Source organism: Leptinotarsa decemlineata, unplaced genomic scaffold (assembly GCF_025532065.1).
Source record: "Leptinotarsa decemlineata unplaced genomic scaffold, Ldec_3_MD MMD2_P_RNA_scaffold_5, whole genome shotgun sequence".
Classification (NCBI taxonomy): domain Eukaryota; kingdom Metazoa; phylum Arthropoda; class Insecta; order Coleoptera; family Chrysomelidae; genus Leptinotarsa; species Leptinotarsa decemlineata.
The window spans coordinates 22,363,323-22,388,231 of record NW_027412532.1 but is presented as its reverse complement, the minus strand read 5'-3'; the positions used below and the strand labels follow the sequence as shown (position 1 = coordinate 22,388,231).

The following is a 24,909-nucleotide window of genomic DNA, read 5'->3' as shown; positions in this document are numbered from 1 at the left end:
GTTAGGCGCTTTGATAAGTCAAGGTCTTCAATGTTACTGAAGAAGACCCCATACGTCGGCAGAAGTGAGGTGATCTCTGCGGCTTTTATATGAGCTTTTTGCTGAACGGGTTCCAACTCAGTGACAGAGTTGTGGTCACCTCGTTCAGTGTCGAAAACTAAATCGAGTTCATCAGCTGCTCGGGCAGCTGCCCTAAAGAGAAATGCTTCAAATTCCTGCTCTCTTATGGTGACGGAACATGCAGAGAAGGAGATCCGAACTCCTGACGACTTTACAGGCTGTATCCAGTACCATTCTGTTATGTAGACACTCCAAACTCAAAAGTCCAAGGCCTCCCTTCGTTAACTATTTTATTAGGTGTCACATGAAAGTGAAATAAATTCAAAACGAGCACTTCCCTCCTATCACCAGAACTGCAATATTCTTCTCGACGGGCGTTTCCCAATTACCAGAACTACTAATTTTCTCGACATGCGTTTCATCAACCAAGCTGGCATAATCGTGTTACAGGAATACTAAAAGCAGCATCTCAGAACCTTGAAATACTATTTCTAACTTCTGCAATTTCCAATGTTTTGTGGAGCTCAAATTAGACCTTTTTTAAATAATGCTCATATATATGGAGCTCCGTCTCGAAGCATAACTTGAGATTGATAAATTCTGCCCAGAAAAAACAATACTCATAATTGAAGACTCAAAATTCAAAAAACAGCAAAATTGAAACATCGAAGGAAACTTGTGAATTTGAATTTCTTCTACTGATACTTTCACGGAAAGTATTCGACTGACAACTCAATACCTCAACATAAACTTTCTAAAAACTGTTCCATTTGGTTAATGGAGTTTTTATGGAATAAACTTGCGAGATGATTTTCCTAAATCAATATTATCTACAGCGATTTGAGTCCAACGTAGATGTCACTTTCCCACTGGAAACTCCATCAGAGGTTCTTAGGAGTTTTCCTGTAGTGCATCTCCTAAAAGTTTATGACAGTTTCACTTTATATCAAAGTGAGATTGGAACTAAAATTTGTATTTTTCACTACTAAACATTTTTATTTTGGTTATCTCTACACTTCTCTTTATGAATAATTTTCTCACTTTCTGCATATCTCTTCATTGTTTCTTTCCAAAATCACATTTCGCTCTGGATGTTGTTGATTTAGGGTTAAGTGGAAGAACAGTTCAGTCCTTGAATTTATTCAGGAAGGGAACAGAATTTTGCCCTTTATTTTCAAAAATTTTCTGTTGATGTATTTTCTCAATCTTGTTTTTTTAATATTTTTAAAATGATAAAGACGATTATTAATTATTATTATTATTATTTTGATTGTTTCAAAGAAGTGGAGTAATTTCAGACAGTCGATGAACGTTAAAGGTAATTTGTAGTTATTTTAGTTGAAGCTTGTGTTTTCGGGATCTGAGGGCATTGACGATGGGATGAAGAGGGATATTCGGTTTGTGTATTTTTTCTCCTGTGTTTTTCGAAAGAACGTTGCTTTTTGTAGTTAGCTCAAAAATGTATTGTTCTGAAAAAGTTTGAGTAACTTTCTCTCATCTGGAATGACCTTAGATTGTGAATCACGTAGAGAGAAACTGGACGATGTTCAGTCAATTTTCACCGTGAATGTGTTAATACAGTGGACGTATAATTATAAATATTTGAAGACATAGTTCAAATCGACGCGACGTAGTTAGTATTTATTCTCTAATATGAAGGTAAACTCGAATTCAGCAAGTCTACGAAAACGTTCAGATATGAATGTTCCAAATAAACAATATTTTCTCATAATCCAGAGCCGTGGAAACAGGGAAAATAACTTTGATAATAAAAATATGAGAGGATGTTTATACGATTGCAGTGGAATTGATCGTGAACGGGTTTGTTTATTCTGAGTCTGGAAACTCCGAGATGAAAAATATTTTCCTTTGTGACTGTGCAAAAACGACGCTATCCAATGTCCGAACATGTTTTTATCGACTGATAGATTTATCTTCTATCTTGGCCTCAATCGATTCCTTTAGATATTTAGTAGGTGCTCTGCTACTGAATTATTTTCATTAGTGGATGTAATTGGTTTTGTCTATAGACTTATAATAATGAAAATAATGAGAAAAAATGTGTTAACTTGATACAGATACTAACATAATCTAAAAAATATGTGACAGACTTTCGATATTGCGTATGCGCTTTGAATTTTTCGAGGCTAGTTTGTCCTGTTGTTACAAATATGATTTAGAAAAATTTTGTTAATACATAACCTCACGGCTTTTGCCCCATATTGATATTAATTAGTACATATATTTTGTATCCACAATCGTCACCCGAAGACGACTCTGGATAAAAACAATCGAAATGTCGTGAAGTAACTTGATTTGAAATCTTTTCAATCTGGATTGAATGATTACGTACAGTCTATCTCGTCTTTTGTTTGTAAATATTTTGCTGGACAAATCCTCACTTGTTGACCTTGTAGTAAATGTTCAAGAGTTAGCAAAAACGTATGTGAATTTCTGGAACTTCATCCTGCGTTTTCTAATATGACTAATAACCAGTACATGCAAAGCTTATTGTTAAATCATCTGAAAATGTTATTTTTAACAGGTGATGATCGACTGTATTGCCAAACATGCGCCAAACTAACTGAGTGTTATAAAGAAACAAGTATCGCTGAGGCACCAGTCAATCTAATAATAACACTGATGATCTTCAAACAAGACTTCATCTCTGACCGAAGCACCAAACTCTTTCGAAAGTTCGAAATAGATGAACACTTCAATCTCTCAGACCACTATTATAATCTTCATGCAGTTGTTGTTCATTGTGGTTCTGACGAAGAATCTGGACATTATTAAGCATTGGTCAAAGACGAAACGGACTGGTTTAAGTTTGTCGATAGTCAAATTTATTGGAGCCTCTAGAGACACCCTTCATTTTGTTTTATGAGAGAGAGGAACATTGGCAGAGCAAAATCTTCAGATGATGTGGTGCTGTAGGTTTTTCCGGGTTTTCCTGCAGCTGAAAAAGCAAATGCGCCATTGGAATCTCTGAAGTCACCCCGGAGCGCCAAATAATTTTTATTGTTATTTTTTGATTATTTTATTCGTTTTATTGTATTTTCATTCCACCTTTTATTAATTGAATAAAACTGGCCAATACTTGAAAATCCATATAAAAACTTACTAATACACTTTATTGTAACTTCTCTGGAGAGGTGGAATACCTTGGTACTATTCTCGACAGGAAGATAGCATGGAACTCTCACCTACAGAGTAGAGCAAAAACAGCATATGTGGCTTATGAGCAGTGTCGAAGAACAGTGGGACGCGCATGGGATCTTTCACCTCGTGTTGTCACCTGGATCTACACTGAAATAATAAGACCTATGTTAGCGTTCGAAGCCATTGCATGGGGACCGAAAGTTCTACAAGCAACGGCTATCCAAAAATTATTTTAAATACAGCGACTGGCTTGTTTGAATATCACAGGAGAACAACACCAACCGGGAAAATGAAATTGATTACGGGCCTGACCCCTCTGGACCTGTACGTTGAGGAGGTTCGTTAATGGCCATGTTACGATTGCGCACGGCTGGTCAATTGAGGCTGAGCCTATGACGAGAAGCGCTTACTGCGCAACCTCTGCTGCAGGCAACCAGTGATGCAATTGAACCCAGGTTTGTGTTTAATAAACCCTACAAAATACAAATAAAACAAAACACAGAGTCAGATGCTACAAATGTAATACGCATTTATACAGACGGCTCAAAAACTAAAGAAGGCTCAGGGTGTGGAGTGTACTCCAGATCACTAAGCCTAAAGATTAAGTGGGGAATGGGAAAAAATACCAGCGTGGTCCAAACAGAACTGGCTGGTATCTAAATCGCCACAAAAGAAATAACCAGGACAGGAATTTCTCGCAAAAACATAACAACCCAAGCCCTATTACCCTTGAACAGACAACGTGTTACCTCAGGGCTAGTACTAGAGTGCCACCAAGATTTAGCCAAAGCCTCGATAGATAACATTATCCTGAGGTGGGTTAAAGTGCACGACAGGAGAAAAGGTAATCGCATGGACGACTCTTTCGCCAAAGAAGCGGCTGGACTAAGAATTTTAGGACCCCGTGGCACCTAGGACTTGATGACTTCGACAATTGTGGAACTAGCCAAATGTCACACCCATGCTCAATCCCTAAAGAGATGGGATGGACTCAAAGGATGCGACCCTGGGAAGCTGGCGCCGAAGAAATATCTGGCAATGACCAGGAAAAATCTACGGTTAACAGTAGGATTTCTGACTGGCCACTGTCAACTAAGGAAACACCTCCATACTATGGGGCTAGTGGACACACCTCTCTGCAGGATGTGTGAACAGGAAGATGACACTGTCAGGCATGTCCTATGCGAGTGCCCGGAGTTATCGTCAACAAGAGAGTGTGTGTTCGGCAAGTCTTGGCTTACACCTGCCGATATAAAGGAGATGTTTCCAAGTGACCTGTCCATCTTCCTGGAAAGGGCAGGATAGACGATGACCTACGAGGATGACTCGGGAGGATGTACAATAGGTCACATGTGTCCTAAGTACTGTGGGCTTACACTCACCCTCCCTACTCTACAGATACAGATACACTTTATTGTATGATTTAGTTACTTCTAAATTACAACAATTTTATACACTATCATACTACCTACTTCATGCCTACTCTCCAGTGAATGAATCTACCTGAAAAGGTCAGGTATGAATTCATTCACTAATATATTAAATTTTCGAAGGTACTGTAAATATAACTAACTTTTCTTACCTGGAAACAGATTCAATAATGGTTAATTATTCAGTTCAGTTTGATCGCTCATAAGATATTTAGGGTTTTTGAATTTATTTATTTCCATACTTTCCAAGAGGTTAAGTTTCAAACCTTTCTGAAAATGGAGGGGCTTGAATCCATAGTGAATCCCTCTGTGATTGAATGAGTGGGATATGTGGAATTTATTTTTTCATTCTGGAAACTATTTGTGTGTTCCTTTATGCGGGCTTTGAACGTTCTTCCAGTCTGACCTATATAAAACATCGGACATGAACCACATGATGATTTATACACTCCCAATTTTTCTGAAACTGAATTTTTATCTTTGTTATTCTTGATGTGCATGGTTTTGAAAGCAATATTTACACCTTTGTTGTGCAGAAGATTTAAAATATTCGTAGTAGGTTGACCTAAGTAGGTTATCCTCATCTATTCGAATTGGCTAAACTTCATTCAAAGCTTCGCTGTATAACTTTTTTGATGATAGAGAATTTATGAGACTGCTATCGTAATCATTGTTGACGGCTATTCGTTTTATTATGTTCAGTTCTTTATTGAAATTCCCATCTGACAAGGGAACATTTATCAGTCTGTGGATCATACTGTTGAATGTTGCTACTTTGTGCTGATACGGGTGGGTGGACGAGTTATGAATGATAATACTTGTATGTGCTGGTTTACGAAAAATTGAAATATCATGTTTATTGTTAAGTTTCGTTATTGTCAATTCCAAAAAGTTTATAGAGTCGTCCTTGTCCATCTCCATGGTGAATGTGATGGAAAGGGTGGAGAGAATTGATGAAATTCAAGAACTTAGTCAATTGTTTGTTCGTCCCTGTGAAACATACCGGGATATCATACACATTTCTACCAATACACGAAATTTCTTACCAGTTGGTTAATGTGTATTTTTCTCTCCGAATCGTCTGTGAAAATCTCTGCCAGAATGGGACTAAGTGGGTTTCCCATTATGGGATGAGCAAAAAATGTCATTGAATTGGAAGTAATTCTTTGACAAACAAACAGTAAGCAAGTTTAATATTTCCTTTTTCACTACCGGATTGATAAACCTTTCGCCCAATAGGTTATCTAAAAGAGTAATCGTTTCATTCGGAGGAATACTGGGAAAAAGATTCTTGATTTGAAATTGGAGCGGTTTTGAATAATTGCGATGAGTTTTTCGGATATTTTAACTCAGGAGCTGTGACAAAAGAAACTACCGGTCTAATCGGGTAGTTATCTTTGTGTAATTTAATCAACGAATATAATTTAGGTGATTGTGGGTTCATGACTAACGGTCTGAATTTTGTTTCATCCATGACCTAATGACTATTTTTCAAAGTTTCCTTGACTTCTTTATGATATAAATGGGTGGGGTCGTTTCTGAGACTATCGTACATACCAGCATTTAGGAAGTCTAAAGTCTTCTCTATGTATTCTTCTTTGTTCATTTATAGCTATGACCTTTGTTTTTATCAGCTCGCGTGAAAACAATGTTATTTGCTGCTGATTTTTTTTATGAATTCAACTAGTTTCAATTCCGGATTGAACCTACCTTTATGAATTTTTTCAGATTTTAAATTTTCTTCAGCAATATGTGTATTGGCGTAACATGTCCCCATCAACGCAATATCTGTATCAATTCCCAAAACTTCTAAATTTGTCGAATTTATGTTGGGTTCAATATTGTAATTGAGACCTTTTTCCAATGGATGAGTTTCATGTTCTGTGAAACTGGGGTTCGCAATATTGACAAATTTGTTCAAGGATTTTTGTTTCGAAAATAGTTCTGTCTTTTAATTTATTATTATTATTGTTATTTCAGTTGTTCTTTCATATATTTCGAATCATAATAGATAATGGAAGTCAAAACCAGTAAAATTCAGCAGTGGACTCATTTCAAATTAATATCAGTGACTAACTTTCCTGTTTTTTTCATCAGCAGAAACATAGTTTCCGTCTTTGGAACTGTTTTTATCGCTGTAAAACTCCGTTTTGATGGCCTAGCCTTTATTTTTTATCATTAAAGGAAATAATTTTCATTAAATTATATTTTTAAAAACGAAAAATTTTCTCAAAAGTCGCTCGACTTATTTTGGTGTCTTTCCTAAAAATGACAACTGTCCATACAATTCATGATTGTTTTGTAGAACTTCACTATAACCCTTCACATCATTCCTAGTACTATTTTCATTATAAAGAATTATTAAAGAACTCTTTCTAATGACTTCTAATGACTCATCTCATCTTTATATGTAATTAGGATTGATTTTTTAGTATCGGCCGAATTATTCAGAAACGAGTTCGTTCAAATAGTGTGTCCAGCGGACGAAATGAATTTCGTTTTCGTTACTAGACACAGAAGTCGGTGTTTCCTCATACATTAATGGACTTATAAATTAGCCGAGATAGACCCTTCCCGAAGGAAAGATTTGTGATGTTGCTTTTCACATATTCTGTCTCTCCCACGCCCCGTCTCGCATCAGTCTTCTGGGGTGGTTTCGTTCAGGGGAATGTATGCATGTGAGTTTTGGCATTTGCCCGTGTTTCGGGTGATCTACGACAAGGAAAGCAACGTGGAACACAAAAAGGAGAATGAACATTTTATGGTTGAAATGACGGATAACGCCAATAACATTATTGGATACCACGATACTCGTATATCTGTTAATACAAGTGTAGGTTAATATCAACAAATCATTAGATTTGACTAAATGATATAAAATAAAATTATAAGAATATGCCCTATCAAAAAGTTTGGTTGGATGGTGAGGTCCGCAGTCAGTTCTTAGTCTGATTCACATGTACTCGATTTAGCTCTTTTTGGTGACATTTTTCAGCCCTGTCCAAAAATTACGACCAAGGTGTCATTTGATTCGTATTTTTGCCTAGAAAGTTCAAGGAAAGGTCTGAAAACGCGCCGATAAAAATTACAAAAGTTATAAACAATTAAGTGAAAAAATGGGGCTTTAGTTTTTTCTTAATATCTCGAAAAATTTTCAAAATTTTTTATATTTCAAAACAGATTTGAAAAGATCAATGAATTTGCGTAAAAAAAGTCCCGACTCCCGAAACTGTATCTCGATTATTTATAATTTTTACAGAGCCCTGAAAATAGAGCCAAAAGCGGGTAGTGTGGCTCCCGCGCGCCTTTCGTCACTCTGACATAAAAACAAAAAAAATTATTTAAACATCTTAAATGTAAATATTAAGGAGTGAAAAAAATTCATGTAATGTTGGGATACATCAATAAACAATAATCCGCAGTCAAAAAATTTTTATCCCAACTTCAACGTTAATTATAAATTTGTTCATTAATAACTTTTTCTGAATTGAAAGTTGAAATAAAAATCCCTATAATTTTTAAACTAAAACTCTGGCATTTTTTCCTTTGGTAAAGTTATCCTTAATAGGCAAAAAAATAGATTACCGTTGCCAAAATAAAAAAATTGTTATTTTCCATTTTTTTATTGACAATTGAAAATTATAATTTAAAAAAGACTACATTACAAAAATTTTTTTATTGATTCAATGTCTTATGGCTAAAAACTTGTTATTAATATTTTGTTTAAATTTTTTACAGCTATTGTTAATACATTTATTATAAACAAATACATTGTTTATAAGCAATTCGAAAAATTTTTTTTGCATTATGTTAATTGAAAAAAATCATGATTTAAAAAAAATGGTTTCTTAAAAAAATTTCTTTGTTGCTAGAAAATGCGTTTGTTAATTAACAATCGTTTTTTGCAACTAAATATTAAAATTAAGGAACTGTCTTTTTTTAAATCATAAATTCTATTGTTCTTTAAGGTTTTCAAAAAGCTTTTTTTTTATTATTTATTTAATTGTTTATTTAAAAAAAAATTGTTATGAACAATTTTTTTTCAATACTTTGTTCTATAATAAAAGTTACTATGTGTTTTTTTATTGTTCTATTTTTTATAAAACTTTTAGTACCTATTGTGATACCTTGATACTTGTCTTTTTCATTCGCTCCTTCGCTTTTATAATTATATAATTATAATAACTTTTAAACTATTGCAGTTATGACAAATATGCTTCGTCTTTTTTGTTCGTTATGAATTTATGAACAATTTAAGCCTTTTACTAAAGTTGTACTTCTATTATTTATTTAATTATTGATCGTTATTTATTAAAAAAAGAAAAATTTCAAGTTTTCATGGAATTTACTAAATCAAAAACATACTGAAAGTTGTTTTAAAATTTATTAAATCATGTTTTAGTACAGTTGAAAGTTTTTTATAATTTTCATTATTTTTTTTGTAATCTTTTAGATCGTTTTAGTGGCGGTAGCTCATCATCTGTGGTTTCTTCTGTATTCTCTTGTCGTGATGTTCCTTGAACCTCCTCCTCTTCGACTTCTTCAAGTATCGGTTCACAGTATTCTTGAACTCCTACTGGAAAATCTTGATAATCATTAAGGTCGTCTTCATTTCCATCGGGATTACTATCGATAGCATTTAATCGACCGATCATGATATCAGTATCATCATTGTCATCATCAAGTGATGGCCTTGTACTGTTTCACCTTTACAATTTTTGCATAAAGATGAGCAAGAAAGCCCAGCTTTTTTACATCCACATCGATTATTACACTCTTTTATGCAGGCACAATTTATCAGCTTAAGTAAGTCGTCAGGCGCCAGTTTTTCCGTTGTTTTTATCGGCAGGAACATTGTTTCAAATTTGATCCAACCCCAATCTTCCGGATTCAAATTATAATTACCAATCCAAAACTGAACTTGGTAATACGTCCTAAATGAGTGTAACTATGTTGCTATTGTTGTCGGAGGTAAAGTTGGATATCTTGACGAGAGGCATCGGAATTGTAGAAGATTTCCACGTATTGCATCAGCTGAGGATTTTTATCTATAATATCCAGCAATTTTTTTCCCTTTGCCGAAAATAGCGCTCGTTGTATCGCATCCTGTAAAGGCATGCGCAAACAGAAATATTTAAGTATTGAAAATAAAAAAAAATTGTTTATAACAATTTTTTAAATAAACAATAAAAAAAAGAATAAAAAAAAAGTTTTTTTCAAAACCCTCAAGAACAATAGAATTTTTGATTTAAAAAAAAACGGTTCCTTAATTTTAATATTTAGTTGCAAAAAACAATTGTTATTTAACAAACGTATTTTTTAGCAACAAAGATATTTTTTTAAGAAACCATTTTTTTTCTGAAAATCATGATTTTTTTCCATTAACATAATGAAAAAAAAATTTTCGAATTGCTTGTAAACAATGTATTTGTTTATAATAAATTCATTTACAATAGCTGTAAAAAATTAAAAACAAATATGAATTTGTTTTTAGCCATGAGACATTGAAACAATAAAAAATAAAAAAAATAAAAATTTTTCGAATTGCTTATAAACAATGTATTTGTTTATAATAAATGTATTAACAATAGCTGTAAAAAATAAAAAAAAAATATTGATAACTAGTTTTTAGCCATGAGACATTGAATCAATAAAAAAAAATTTTTGTAATGTAGTCTTTTTTAAATCATAATTTTCAATTGTCAATAAAAAAATTGAAAATAACATTTTTTTTATTTTGGCAACGGTAATCTATTTTTTGCCTATTAAGGATAACTTCACCAAAGGAAAAAAATGCCAGGGTTTTAGTTTAATGATTATAGGGATTTTTATTTCAACTTTCAATTCAGAAAAAGTTATTAATTAACAAATTTATGATTAACGTTAAAATTGTGATAAAATTTTTTTGACTGTGGATTATTGTTTATTGATGTATCCCAACATTACATGAATTTTTTCATTTCCTTATATTAACATTTAATATGTTTAAATATTTTTTTTGTTTTTATGTCAGAGTGACGAAAGGCGCGCGGAAGCCCGACTACCCGCTTTTGGCTCTATTTTCAGGGCTCTGTGAAAATTATAAATAATCGAGATTCAGTTTCGGGAGTCGGGACTTTTTTACGCAAATTCATTGATCTTTTCAAATATTTTTTCAAATGTCCAAAATTTTGAAAATTTTCCGAGATATTAAGAAAAAACTAAAGCCCCATTTTTTTTAACTTAATTGTTTATAACTTTTGTAATTTTTATCGGCGCGTTTTCGGACCTTTCCTTAAACTTTCTAGGCAAAAATACGAATCGAAAGACACCTTGGTCGTAATTTTTGGACAGGGCTGAAAAATGTTACAAAAAAGTACATATGAACTAGACTATTCTGGGCCTAATACACATGTGACATTTTCTCTGAAAACTATTTATAATCAATTTAAAAGTAATTCAAGAACTAAATAAATTGCAACTGTGCATTCATCATATCCAATGCTAATGCAAAAAATCACTATTTCTTTCAATGTTTGTTATTTTCAGTAGATGATCTATTTCACGGAATATCAGTGATATACTGGGTGTCCCACATTTTATGTGACAGGCAATATCTGGTTTATTGAAGGAGATACACAAAAATGTTTCATACAAAAGTTTTAGGAGTTCATGAGAGCTATATTTTGATATAATTTTTAAATATACAGGGTGTTTGGTGTAGGTGCTACAGACCAAAATTCCATTTTTTAAATAGAACGCCCTGTATATCATTACATATTCAGATGATAGGTACGTTAAATTCTGATATCATTTCATGTTTGGTTTTTGAAATTCGGTTACGGCGTTGTTGAGTTATTGCACTTTTCCTTAAATATAAAGTTTCAAAAAAACTTATTTACTCGTACACGAATCCAGTCTATATCTTTTATTAAATTGAACTAGACTACTACTGAATACAAACCATTATTCTCACCTCTACGATACGATATCGATATCAGTTGAATATAATATTGAAATTCTTGAGAATGTGACTAACTTGAGGGTGAATTGCTTTATATTGCACAATTTCATCAAGTAGCTTATGCTTGTTGATGCCATAGAACATAGTCCAAGTGATTGCATTGATATGTTATTAATTTTTGGGGAATGTCAGAAAAACTGCCGTCAAGCACAACGTCTATACCAAGAACGTTTTCCAGACAGACCCATTCCGTCACGAATGACTTTTTCGAGAGTTGTAGAAAAATTGCGAACTGGGTCATTTCCTTCTACTATAAAGCATCGTCATCATACGAGATCTGTTAGAACTGAAGATTTAGAGATCAATGTGTTGGCTTATATTATTATTCATCCACATGTTTCTATCCGTACTCTTGCAGAAGAAGTCGGTGTGAGTAAATCTAATGTACAGAGAATTCTGAAAGAAAATAAATACCACCCATTCAAAATTCAGTTGGTACAAGGTTTGAAACCCACGGACTTTGAACGATGACTTGAATTCATTGCTTGTATTCAGGTAATATTACATGAAAGTCCTAACATATTCAGTCAAATTTTGTGGAGCGATGAATCACGATTCCACAATAATGGAGTTGTGAATCGACATAACAGTCACTATTGGTCTCAAGAAAATCCCCACTGGGTCCGCGAAAGTAATTTTCAAACTACTTGGGGTATTAATGTATGGTGTGGATTGTTCAATGGCCGCATCATAGGACCTTACTTTTTCAATGAAAATCTCAATGGATTGCGATATTTACATTTTCTAGAAAATGATTTGATCCAGTTGATGGAAGATATTCCCATAGCAGAACGACAAGGAATTTGGTGGCAACAAGATGGTGCTCCTCCTCACAATTCACTTCATGAACGTTACCGGGTTGAATGTTCGTTTGTTTTCATTAATGACAGTAGAATCAAACAATCTATTCAGGTGTACTGATAAATTTTCAATGAATTTCGTATCAATTCGTTTCAATATAAACTCCGTCGAGCACGATGATCAAAGAAACTCATTCTCATTAAAACGATGTAATTGATTCTTGATTAATATTTTCCGCACAGCAGTTAAAGTTTTTCGCCTCACAGTCTTCTTAGGTCATCAAAACGGATGGTCCAGAAATATTCTTTATGTGGATTTTTCATTTTCCCCGTAAATATATTTGACTTACAAAAAGACTGATTCATTTGATGTGAGTAGTTATTTTTCCCTACAAAAATATTCATTCAGTACAAAAACTATCTTCAATTTACTTTCCTGCTTCGTCGTACTAGGTACGGAGAGGGCAAAAATCCAATTAGGAAGCAGTCTACTCGAAAATTTGTTGCGTTTCCTGAATAAATTTGAATGTATTACCATTTTTATGATTTCAATGAGACATCGAGTCGGTTTGTCACCGAAGCTAAGCAGTATTATTTATTTCTGACATATGCACCCTATAAGCTGTAATAACAAATTACCGGATTTTCCATAATAGTGCTACGTTGTGTCTGGCAGTACGTCGAACCAATATTTGCCCTTATATCGATATTCAAGTTAACAGTTCAATTTTTGTAGTAGAATTTACTACTATCTGAAAACAGTTTTCCCATACCTGAACAAAAATACCATTTCACTTGACTTATAAGTCATAAGGATTTATTTAACATACCAGAACAAAAATACTGCCTCTCAACGCGCATTTCGCTAAACAAATTAACATCATCAGGAGATCTGTTTAAAAAATATCTGTCTTTCAGCTGATTAAGGAAAAAACAGATTTATTTTTAAACAGATCTCCTGATGATGCTAATTCGATTAGCGAAATGCGCGTTGAGAGGCACTATTTTTGTTCTGGTGTGTCCAATAAAACCTAGACGGTTTTATGAAAGTTCATCTATTCTATTCTATACAAAATTATATGTTACATTTCACGAGTTATATTTATTAATGCATATAAAATCCTCCGCCTTGTCTTTCTGTTTTTATAAACACGATAAACTCCAAATCTACCGAACTGATTTTTATGTGCTTTTTTACTAATGGATGATGTGGTTCGAAAGGAAAGTTTATGTGTATAATTTATTGATGTTTTGTATGACTTGACTGAAATATGACGATGTTATCCGGGTAAAGTCGAAGTGGTGATACTAACCATGTGAGATTTCATCGAAAACGCTGCCTAATCCCTTTGACCATTAAAACAATACACCACCACATTTTTTCCTTATTTTTTAGTTATGAATACACTGACCCGTTACTTGATGAAAATTAATAACAATATCCATGATAATATTCATATAATATTCACACTATGAATTCTACTCAAGACGCGTTTCTCTACACGGTAACTTCATCAGTTGGACTGGTACAATGAACTGTAAAACAGTAACTCACTGTTAGTTCTTAATAGTTGTTAAACAGGTTCACAAAAAATCCGTGATGGCATATATTCTTATATGTATTCCCATCAAATAAATACGCCAGTTCTCTTAAGCATTTCATCGACATTGAAATGTTCTGTACACCATACGATTCGAATTAATACTACAGGGTAGAAATTATCGCAAAATTCTTAGATCTTTTTAGAGAGCTGAACATCCAGCCCATACATCATCAAAAGCACGCCTAACTAGTTAAAAACGAGAACTTTTTTCATGAAAGAAATGATGTGGAACATAACGGAAAAAAATTCGGTCATATATGTTTACTACCCGTGCGAAGGCGTGCTGAATAAAAACGTTAGAATAATAATTCAAAATGGAGAAAAGAGAATTGAAACTTTTTATGTTTTTAACCACTTTCATTTGTAACTAACGTTACTGCAGTTTTGTCCTATAAGGACATTTTCAAACTTATACATTAAACAGTTTAATGTATAAGTTACAAATAAAAGTGGTAAAAAACATAGAAAATTTCAATTCTCTTTTCTTCATTATGATTTCCTACCACGTAGTAACGGCTACATCCATCAATTTATTAATAATTCGAAAAATTACTAAGCATTGTTCTGCATAATTAGTTACTAAAATGTTGCTGAATAGACTAACAGTAATATTGTGAAAACAGTATGGACATGGAAGAGGACATGTTCAAATCTCGCTTGAAATCGTACTCGATCGAAAAGTGTTTCTATGACGTGGATTCGTTTTTTCTGCAAGCTAATGTAATGTAACTCTATTGTGAAAATTTTGTGATATTTTATTTTTTCTGCAATCTAATTATCTTTAGAATAAGACTGTGATTTGTACTGTTAGTATGCCTAACTTCTGTTAATCTACTTTCTACTTTTAAGACAATTCCTATAAAATTTCTTATTGTCTAAAGGAAAATAAAAATTATTATTATTATTATTATTATTATATCGATAATTGTTTTACCTGAGAAATCAAAAAATTAATTTTTGACAAGAACTAAAAGGCGACTGTTTAGGTCCCATTTTGTTTTCTCTTCAATATAAATGATAACTTTTTGAGAAAGAAAAATTCTTTCTACTTTTCTACTTCTCCATCTACTAATGCGAACAACTTCTTGATAGCGTCAAATGTAGATAGAAAATATTCGGATTTAATTGATACCTTTTCATTTAAAAATCTTATGCAATTTAACTCAGTTCGAAATTTGAACGGTAAACTTTTGGATTTGATTCTTTGCAATAAATTTAATATTTCTAATTTACAACAATGCTCTTGTCCACTCGTAAAAGAGGACACTCATCATCCTTGCATAGAATTTTTATTTGAAGTTTCATATTCTAGGCAATTGAAACCGGTATCGTCGTTATTCTTAAATTTTAAAAAAGCGAACTATACTCGAATCAACGACTCTCTTGCTGATATTTCTTGGGAGATATCTTAAATACCGGTTCAGTTGATTCCTCCGTTCAGAAATTCAACTGTATTGTAAATAAATTAATTGATCAAAACGTTCCAAAAATTTTTAAAAGTAGACAGTTTCCTTCATACTATTCTGCCTCAACTATTAAAGTAATAAAAGAAAAAAATAAGTTTCACAAAAAATGGAAAATGTATAAAAACTTAAATGATTCAAATTCATTCACGCTTCTCCGTGCTAGATCAAAAACATTAATAAAGAGAGATTTCGACAATTACATTGTAAATGTTGAGGCTGACGTAGTAAATAATCCCAAACGTTTTTGGAACTTTTCATCAATTAAAAAGCACTCGGTCAGCAAGATTCCCCACAAAATGCAGTTAAATAATCATGAAGCAAAAAATGGTCATGAGATAGCAAATTTATTTTCAAAATTCTTCAAAAGCGTCTTTGTTGATAAACAAAATGCATTTTGTCAGGACCAATTTACTGAAACAGACAATAATTCTAATTTATCACAAATTATTTTAAGCAAAAAGGAAGTAGAACAAGGCTTAGTAGAATTAGATGTTAATAAAGGCTCAGGACCTGATCAAATACCTGCAATCTTCTGCAAAAACTGTGCTCATACTTTATGTACTCCTCTAACAATTCTTTTTAATATGTCACTTTGTTATGGATATTTTCCTGTCAGTTGGAAAGTTGCGAGAGTAATACCCATTTTTAAAAACGGAAGGAAAGATAATATTGAAAATTATCGTCCTATAAGTAAAATATCAATAATACCAAAACTATTTGAACGCTTAATTTATAAATATATATTTCATTTAATTAAAAACATTATTATACCTGAGCAACATGGCTTTTTTAAAAATCGATCTCTTGAATCGAACCTATTTTGTTACTCTGAATTTTTACATGATAATTTGGATAATAAAATTCAAGTTGACACTATTTACACAGATTTCAGCAAGGCCTTTGACAAAATTAGTCATAATACACTACTTCGGAGACTTGCTGAAGTCGGTGTAAGTGGTGCGATGCTAAAATGGATCGAATCATATTTAAAAAACAGAACTCAATATATCTTTATAGACGGTTATTCATCTGAACCTTATCCAACACCTTCTGGAGTGCCACAAGGGTCCCATCTAGGGCCCTTATTCTTCATTATCTATATTAATAACATTAAACAATGTTTTAAAAATGCCAAATTCTTAATGTATGCTGATGATCTGAAAATTTATCTTCAAATAAAATCATTGTCAGATTGCTTGAGAATTCAGAGTGACATAAATAATTTATTTGAATTTTGTAAACAAAACGAATTATATCTCAATTTTTCCAAATGTAGTTGTATATCATTCACCCGCAACAAAAATATTCTTACATATTCATATCACATAAATAATATCTTGCTGTCACGATTTAATACATTTAAAGATTTAGGAGTTATTTTTGACTCCAAACTTATTTTCGATAAACATATAGATTATGTAATAAATAAGAGCAGTAGAGCTCTGGGATATGTCAAGAGAAAATATAAATTCTTCAATCAAACAAAATCAATACACAATCTCTATAATGCTTTTGTATTAAGTAAGTTAATGTTTGCATCAACCATCTGGAGTCCACAGTATAATATATACATGGATCGATTAGAACGTATTCAAAATCGATTTTTAAAATTCGTTGCTTACAAACAAGGTATTCGAATTACTGAAAACAGTGATACTTTGCGAATTAGACGAGACCTCCAGTTAGTATCGTTGGAACATAGGCGTAACATATCAGATATTTTATTTTTACAAAAAATAATAACAAACAAAATAAATTGTCCATCATTATTATCAATCATTTACTTAAATGTTCCAAATAGAACAATCAGAGCACATGAATTATTTAATTTACCTTTCAAGAGAACAAACTGTTCGCAGAACTCTCCTCTATGTCGATGCGTTAAATGGGGTAATTCTCTCGCAAACTACTTCGATATTTTTAATACTTCTTTGCTTACTGCCAAAAAAATATTGAAAGATTATTTTAATAAATTATAATTAACATATTTCGTCAATAACTATTATTCAGTTTTTATTGTTATTGTATTTGATTTTAATTCATCCCTTACTTTAGACACTGTGTACATGTGTAGTATAGATATTACTCTAATTTAATATTAATTTAATTATGTGGATACTGTAGTGGATTTTTTTCTGTTTGTATCCTGAATATATAAATAAATAAATAAATAAATAAATAAAAAATCTTTATACAAAAATGTGAAAGATTTGCACATTTTTTTTGTATCAAGATAGAAAAGTAGAAAGCCAAAACCTTTCTTTCCCAAAAATTAACTTCTCTCAAGAATATACCCCCTTCAATTTCAACCGAAAACTGGTATTTTAGTTGCAAGTTTGATGTTTTAGAAAATGGAATCTCCAAATATTTTAATTCTTTCATTTACTTACGAATCAATAACGAATTCATTGAGTCTGGTGAGATATACTAATTTTTATTTTTGTTTCAGGTAAGTTAATTCGAAACGGTATCACTATCAGATTATTTATTCTGTGGTAAGTGTCAATCTTTACTTTTAGAGTCTCTGTGGTATCTTTTGAATGTAGTGAAAATAATTTTCGATTTATTTAAACATTCTAATTCCAAAATCTGATAAATTTCTAATTATTTGAAATAAACAAAATGCGAAATAGTTGTATTTATAATAAAAAAGAGGACATACAATCTGTGGATATATTTTTGGAATCTACATTTTTACTATAGTTGAACGAGCTACTGAAATTAACGAATTTCTGAAAAATTTCATCTTAACTTGTCCGGACTATTCTCGACACTCAAAAATATATCAACTGCAACAGCACATTTTCTGTGTGATAAGATGTTTCATATTTCAATCAAGATCTGGAGAAAATTAGCCTAGGTTGACAGAAACCAAGTTGAATTTAATGCTTCAAAAAACCCAGGTTCCAGTTTTCTGCGTAGCAATCACGTTACTAGTTATAGCAAAGTCAGATTCTCAGCAATATAGAAGACTTTCTCAAACTATAAAGTTGTTCACACCTCAGCAGCATTTATTGCTTTATAAAGCCCAAAATTTGGGCTAATTTAATTAGACCTGTAGAATATAGATAAAAGAAGGTCCCCACAAGCATACCCTGTTAATGGCTAGAATACATACAGAAAAGAGCTATCCGCTCGATTGGACCCAAACATCTCAAGAAACCTATGGATACTTGCACGAGAGAGATTCGACTGATATAGTCCGCTTGATTCCACCCAGAGCATTATACAGGGTGTCCCTGGACTTCCTCTTTTCCTCTCGGGAATGTATAGATGGGGTCAAAATATCACCAGTACTTCATATAACTTTTTTTCCTAAAATCCTTCGTTACCAAGTAAGGGGCCCTCGAAGTTACAAAATGAAAAATGTTTTTCTTTGATAACTTTTCAAGTGAATATTCAAAATCATCCAAATTTTGGTAATTGACTAAACAAATGAATTCCTTCGATGAGCTTTCATGCAGGAGTCAGTTGTTTTGCTACAAAGTCAGGAACGGACTACCCCCGATGGTCCACACCCCAAAACTTTGAAATGACAGATATTTTTCAATATTTTTCAACAAATTAAGGTTACTTGGACCATTTTATGAATAAAAGTACTCGTGTGGAAAGTCGATCGGAGCAACGAGTCTTGATAAAAATGTAGTTTCACTCGACGACATCAAACCCGCTCGTCCACCATTATTTGAAATGAATAATTATCAAAGCAGAAATAATAATGATAACGTTAATTCAACATTTATCCTGAGATGTCTACCATTATTCGAAAATATTAGTTTTTAAGGAAAATGGAAATGATAGGTAAAATGTTCATAACGAATTTTTATAATGCAAACACGTTTAACTAACGAAACTCAAGAGCCTCAAGAGCAAACAGAAATGAAAAATCCTCTACAGAAACTGCTCGATATGACCACCTTCTCTCTCTATACATTTTCTTAGTCTGCGAAGACACCCTCTCTGTACTTGAAATAGCATTCCAGGGTCGTTTCGTATGGCTTCACAATGTAATGTTATTCTATTCAACAATGCATCTCTTGTGTGAATAGGTGTAGCGTAAACAAGGCTTTTTAGATGCCCCCATAGAAAGAAATCCAATGGATTTAAATCCGGAGACCGCGATGGCCATGAATATGGCCCACCTCCACCAATCCATCTATTGTGGAAAATATGGTTCAGATGGTCACGCACAATCAAACTAAAATGAGGAGGAGCTCCATCATGCATAAACCACATATCTCTTCGGGTTTGCAATGGAACATGTTCCAAAAGTCCATTCAAATCGTTCTGAATGAACTCCAAATAACGTTCTCCATTCAATCGGTCCTGTAGAATGAATGGTCCTATAAGATGGTTTCCTATGATACCAGCCCAAACATTCACGTTGAATTTCCGTTGGTGTTTGGTTTGCAATATCCCATGGGGATTTTCTTCGGCCCATATATGGAAATTATGAGAGTTGATAACTCCATCTCTACTGAAACCTGCTTCATCAGTGAATAAAACTCGATTAATAAAAGTCATATCCTCTCTTTGCCTATCCATGAACCAATTGGCATATTCCAGTCGTGCTGGAAAATCTTGAGGTGTCATGGCATGTACCTTCTGGATGTGAAATGGGTGGAGCAGTTGTTCCCTAATTATTCTATGAATAGTGGACTTGTATGTATGGAACTGTTCTGATAGATTTCTGATGCTCATTGAAGGATCATCAGCGACGGCTTCCAAAATATTTTCCTCCAATACAACGGTACGTACAGTCCTAGGAGCGCCCTCACCACCTCGTTTTGGCAAAACTGTACCTACAATAATATCGAAATAAAACAACGTGCTCAAATTAATTATCAATTATTACATACCTGTCTCCCTCAAGCTGCGATCGACACGCTTGAATGTTTCTCTTGACGGTACCGTTCGATTGGGAAAATGCTCGGAATACAGACGACGAGCTTCTGCAGCATTACAAAATACTCGTCCATAAAATACATGCATATCTGCATATTCATTGAATGTAAACTGTTCGGCCATATCAAAAAAATTCAAAATATCCTATAGAATATTGACAATACAATGATAGTCATATGACAACGCACCACTCAACAAAACAAAATCGCATTCCAGTTTCTCATTTTTTATCAAAACTTTCTAAAAGGTTTTTTTGTCAACATCTGTGAAAGAAATGGAACATAATTATTCCCTGGATATTTTTCACCTGATCATGTGCAGCCGTTTTTGTAGTTCATTCGTTTGCTTTTTATTAGTATAGTAAATATTTTTTCCGATGTGCGTTTTTTCAGCTAAATTTAGATTCGTGTTAAAGAATTTCTCCCATAAAATTATAATTATCTGTGAAACTCCCCAACAGTTTAGCTGTGAAGAAGAATTTGAAACATTCGAATGTTGAGTTTCATGAGATTCAGATAACTGATCAACACGAAACGTGATTATTCCACACGTATTATGTACATACAAAATATGGAATGAATTCGATATTTCATAGCAGAGTAGCTTGTTAGTTCAAAAACACCACGAATCTACAGAACTTGATATTTCTTTTGAAAAAATATCTGCTATCACAATTGTGACTTAAACTTCCATATAGGTACTGTACTTTTTGTTTACGACTTCATTTTAGCATACTTTGTATTATTCCTGTTATAAATGTTGTTGAATTAACGTTATCATTATTATTTCTGCTTTGATAATTATTCATTTCAAATAATGGTGGACGAGCGGGTTTGATGTCGTCGAGTAGAACTACATTTTTATCAAGACTCGTTGCTCCGATCGACTTTCCACACGAGTACTTTTATTCATAAAATTGTCCAAGTAACCTTATTTTGTTGAAAAATATTGAAAAATATCTGTCATTTCAAAGTTTTGGGGTGTGGACCATCGGGGGTAGTCCGTTCCTGACTTTGTAGCAAAACAACTGACTCCTGCATGAAAGCTCATCGACGGAATTCATTTGTTTAGTCAATTACCAAAATTTGGATGATTTTGAATATTCACTTGAAAAGTTATCAAAGAAAAACATTTTTCATTTTGTAACTTCGAGGGCCCGTAACTTGGTTACAAAGACTTTTCGGAAAAAAAGTTACCTATATGAAGTACTGGTAATATTTTGACCCCATCTATACATTCCCGAGAGAAAAAGAGGAAGTCCAGGGACACCCTGTATGTTGGAAGTGCATCGCTGCTCATCCCTTTGAAGTCCATCTCAATGCACTTTGAACTTCACTTTTCAAGAATTCTGTTCAGATTTAGACCCATCTGTCACGCATCTGTTCGGCGAGGGATGCAAAAACCCTTGCGAGATAATCGACCATCAACACTTCAAAATCAACCCTTCAGCACGCAAGAGCTCAGGCGTTGTTTTACAATTAAGAATATTATTTTTGCTATACGACATTTTATATCATTATATACGTTAGAAAACCAGTATCACAGTTTCACTTCACGAACAAACTCCTTCATTGAGATATTTTCGTGTTTTGCTATCGAAAGGAAAATGGATCAAAGAATTTGCGTCGAATTTTGTGTAAAAAAAATTGAATTAAGTGCTCAAAAACACGTCAAATAAAGTGATTGTACTCAGAGTCAAAAAATGTTTACAAGTGGTACAAAATTTTCACAGAAGGTCGAGAAGAAGTGAATGACGACGCTCGCCCTGGACGCCCCAGCACATTAAGAATCGGTGAAAATGTTAAGAAAGTAAAGAAAATTGTTAGGGAAAATTGTCGAATTCTATAAGAGAAGTTGCTGAGGATGTTTGCATATTCGTTAGCTCATACCGTGCAATTTTTTCGGAAACTCTGGACATGTGAGAGCGAAGTTCGTTCAAAAGTTGCTGTTGACAAAAAAAGTCCGTCGTATGGGCATTGCTCAGGAATTGTTAAATGACGTGAACGGCAATCCAGATTTGCTCTAAAGGGTCATAACTGGTGACAAATCATGGGTATATGATTATGATATCGAAACCAAAGTCCAATCGTCCCAATGGAAGAACCCAGCAGAGCCAAGACCAAAAAACGCACGCTAAGTTCGATCAAATGTCAAGGTTTTGCTAACGGTTTTCTTCCATTACCGTGACGTAGTGCATCAGGAGTTCTTACCACATGGTCGTCCAGTCAATAAGGAGTATTATCCTTGAAGCAATACGAAGAAAACGTTCATTCATATCTTTTGCATCACGATAATGCACCTCACCTGCTCACTCGTCATTGCTTGTTCATAATTTTTTGTCCAAAAACAACACCGTAATTATGCCTCAGCCAACGTAATTACCAGATCTGTTCCCTCTTACTTTTTCTTGTTTCCAAGATTGCTGACACCCATGGAAAGACGGCGTTTTGCGGCAATTGAGGAAATAAAAACCGAATCTACAAGGTGCGCAAAAACTAGGGTCCAATAAGTGAATGAGAAAAATTAAAAATCTCAACTTTTTCAAATGGGAACCCCTATTTTTTTCCTCAAGGTTCAATTCTGTTATGAAAATAAGCCCTAGTTATGATACAATTCCTTATACCTAAAACTTATAATTTTGGAGATATTCCATTATATTTACATTCTTTTCCGAAATGTTGATATTTCTAGTAGGCTGCTGTCGATCTTTCAACGCAATGTTTGGTGACAAATGAAATAAAGTTGTTTATTGTCAAATTCGTGCTCTCAGAAGGTACAATATGGCTCGTGCTGGTTATAATAATCACGATTTCATTAACTTATCGGTGATTTATGGCGATTGCAATAAGGTATTAACAAGAACATGTGATGCTTATGCTAAAAGGTATCCAGAAAAACCGAAACCATCTCCAGATATCATTAGAAGATTAATCTTCAATCTTACGAACTTTGGATCATTCGAAAGGAAAATTATCAAAACTAAAACGGTGGTTGACAATGAAGATAATCTGATTACAGTGCTTGGGTACTTGGTACTTGGGTACGTCACATCAATGAAAATATTTCAGTTGAATTCTCTATTAGTTCTTCATCTATCCTATCAATTTTCAGAATCGCCCTCAATTTGTTGTCCATCAACATGCAGAAGACATTAAAACTAAATTTTTCTTGAAATCCGGCTTCTTTTGTGACGTGAGGATTTTCACTGGACCAATAATGACGATTTTTTCTATTGAAAATCCCTTCTCTCGAAAATTTCGATTCATCAGTCCAAATAATTTTATTTAAAAAAAGTGGATCTTCTTGAATGCGTGTCAACAACATTTCACAAAATTCTACTCTCTGTTGAGGATCTTGAGGCCTCATTGCTTGAATTTTGGTGAATTTATAATCATGCATTTTATGTCTTCGCAAGATTCTTTGAACCGATGAATATTTTATACCCAAATCTTCTTCAGCACTTCTTATCGATGACTCGGAAAATGCGTGAAAATATGCTAAGACATTAATCTGGTTGTCTTCGAAAGTTACGGGTCGAGGCAAGTTTCTTGGTGCTTTTAAAGTTGATCCAAATGCATTGAAATTGTTCTGAATTCGTATAAATTTCTTGAGGTTCATTGGCGTTAGATTCGGATACATTTCATTGAACTTTCTACATGTGCTGCTGATAATTTTGTCACACTGTCCAAAAATAATAAACAAATTCATAAGAACTTCGTTTGAATAGTTTTGTTCCATCGTTTTGAAAGTATTTGCAACTTCTGAAGTGACGAAAATGTCGATATTATTAGGAGAATATCACAACGCTACTGTCAAATAGTAATCATGGCCTGCTTACCAAATATCGAATGGAAATACCATTCTGAAGGGACATTTTCACAAATAAATGTTCATAAGTCCGAAACTTGACTAGTTAGGTATAGGTATGATATACATAGAAAGAAAGCAAATTTCAGCAGCTTTCCGAATTTTCAATAATATACAGGGTGTTCCATTTAAAATAATCAAATTTCAGCAACTTTTTCAAGCAAACGAAAAAACTGTATTTTTTTACCACCCTGTATTGAAGTAACGGAGATTAGGCTGACGTGTGGGAAGTATCCAAGTATCACCTAACTCCAAACCAAATTTCGATATCATAGTACTTCTTAACTAAAAGATATCGGCATTTTTAGAAGTCATGATTTTCGAAGAAAAAAATTGAAATTAATTTTTATTTCGAAAACGGAAACAGATAGGTATAGGGAAATATCAAGAAAAGTTGTCGGGCAATTGTTGGAGATTCCAAAAATAATATTATGTACAGAGTGTTCCATTTGAAAAATCAAAGTTGCTACTGCTTTCTAATAGAAGCGGCAACACCGCATTGTCGAAAATATTTTAGTTGGCTAGAGAATGTCCGAATATGCCCTCCATTAAATTTTCAAAGTGATCCGTTGTCTGGTTCACCAGAAACGTCTAATGTGCCATCCACCGTGA

General features: G+C 33.3%; 2 protein-coding genes across 2 annotated transcripts in view; one reads left to right on the top strand and one right to left on the bottom strand.

Annotated features, from left to right (window-relative positions):
- kuz (zinc-dependent metalloprotease kuz) overlaps positions 1 to 24,909 on the top strand; it is a 372,259-nt gene that overhangs the window by 218,385 nt on the left and 128,965 nt on the right.
- Positions 18,911 to 21,469, bottom strand: LOC141480012 (uncharacterized). Its single transcript, XM_074169687.1, has 3 exons — positions 20,385 to 21,469; positions 19,643 to 20,327; positions 18,911 to 19,414 (listed from the first exon to the last, which is right to left on the bottom strand). Exons 1-3 carry the CDS (start codon positions 20,551 to 20,553, stop codon positions 19,366 to 19,368), a joined length of 903 nt encoding a protein of 300 aa, XP_074025788.1. The 5' UTR covers positions 20,554 to 21,469; the 3' UTR covers positions 18,911 to 19,365.

Excerpts from the sequence above, each read along its gene's own strand:
- LOC141480012 (XM_074169687.1), bottom strand. The coding sequence starts at position 20,553 with ATGGCCGAACAGTTTACATTCAATGAATATGCAGATATGCATGTATTT. Across the intron at positions 20,328-20,384 it reads TCGCAGCTTGAGGGAGACAG|GTACAGTTTTGCCAAAACGA; the intron begins GTATGTAATAAT and ends ATATTATTGTAG. Across the intron at positions 19,415-19,642 it reads CCATATTCATGGCCATCGCG|GATTTTTCATTTCTGTTTGC; the intron begins GTCTCCGGATTT and ends GTTTCTGTAGAG.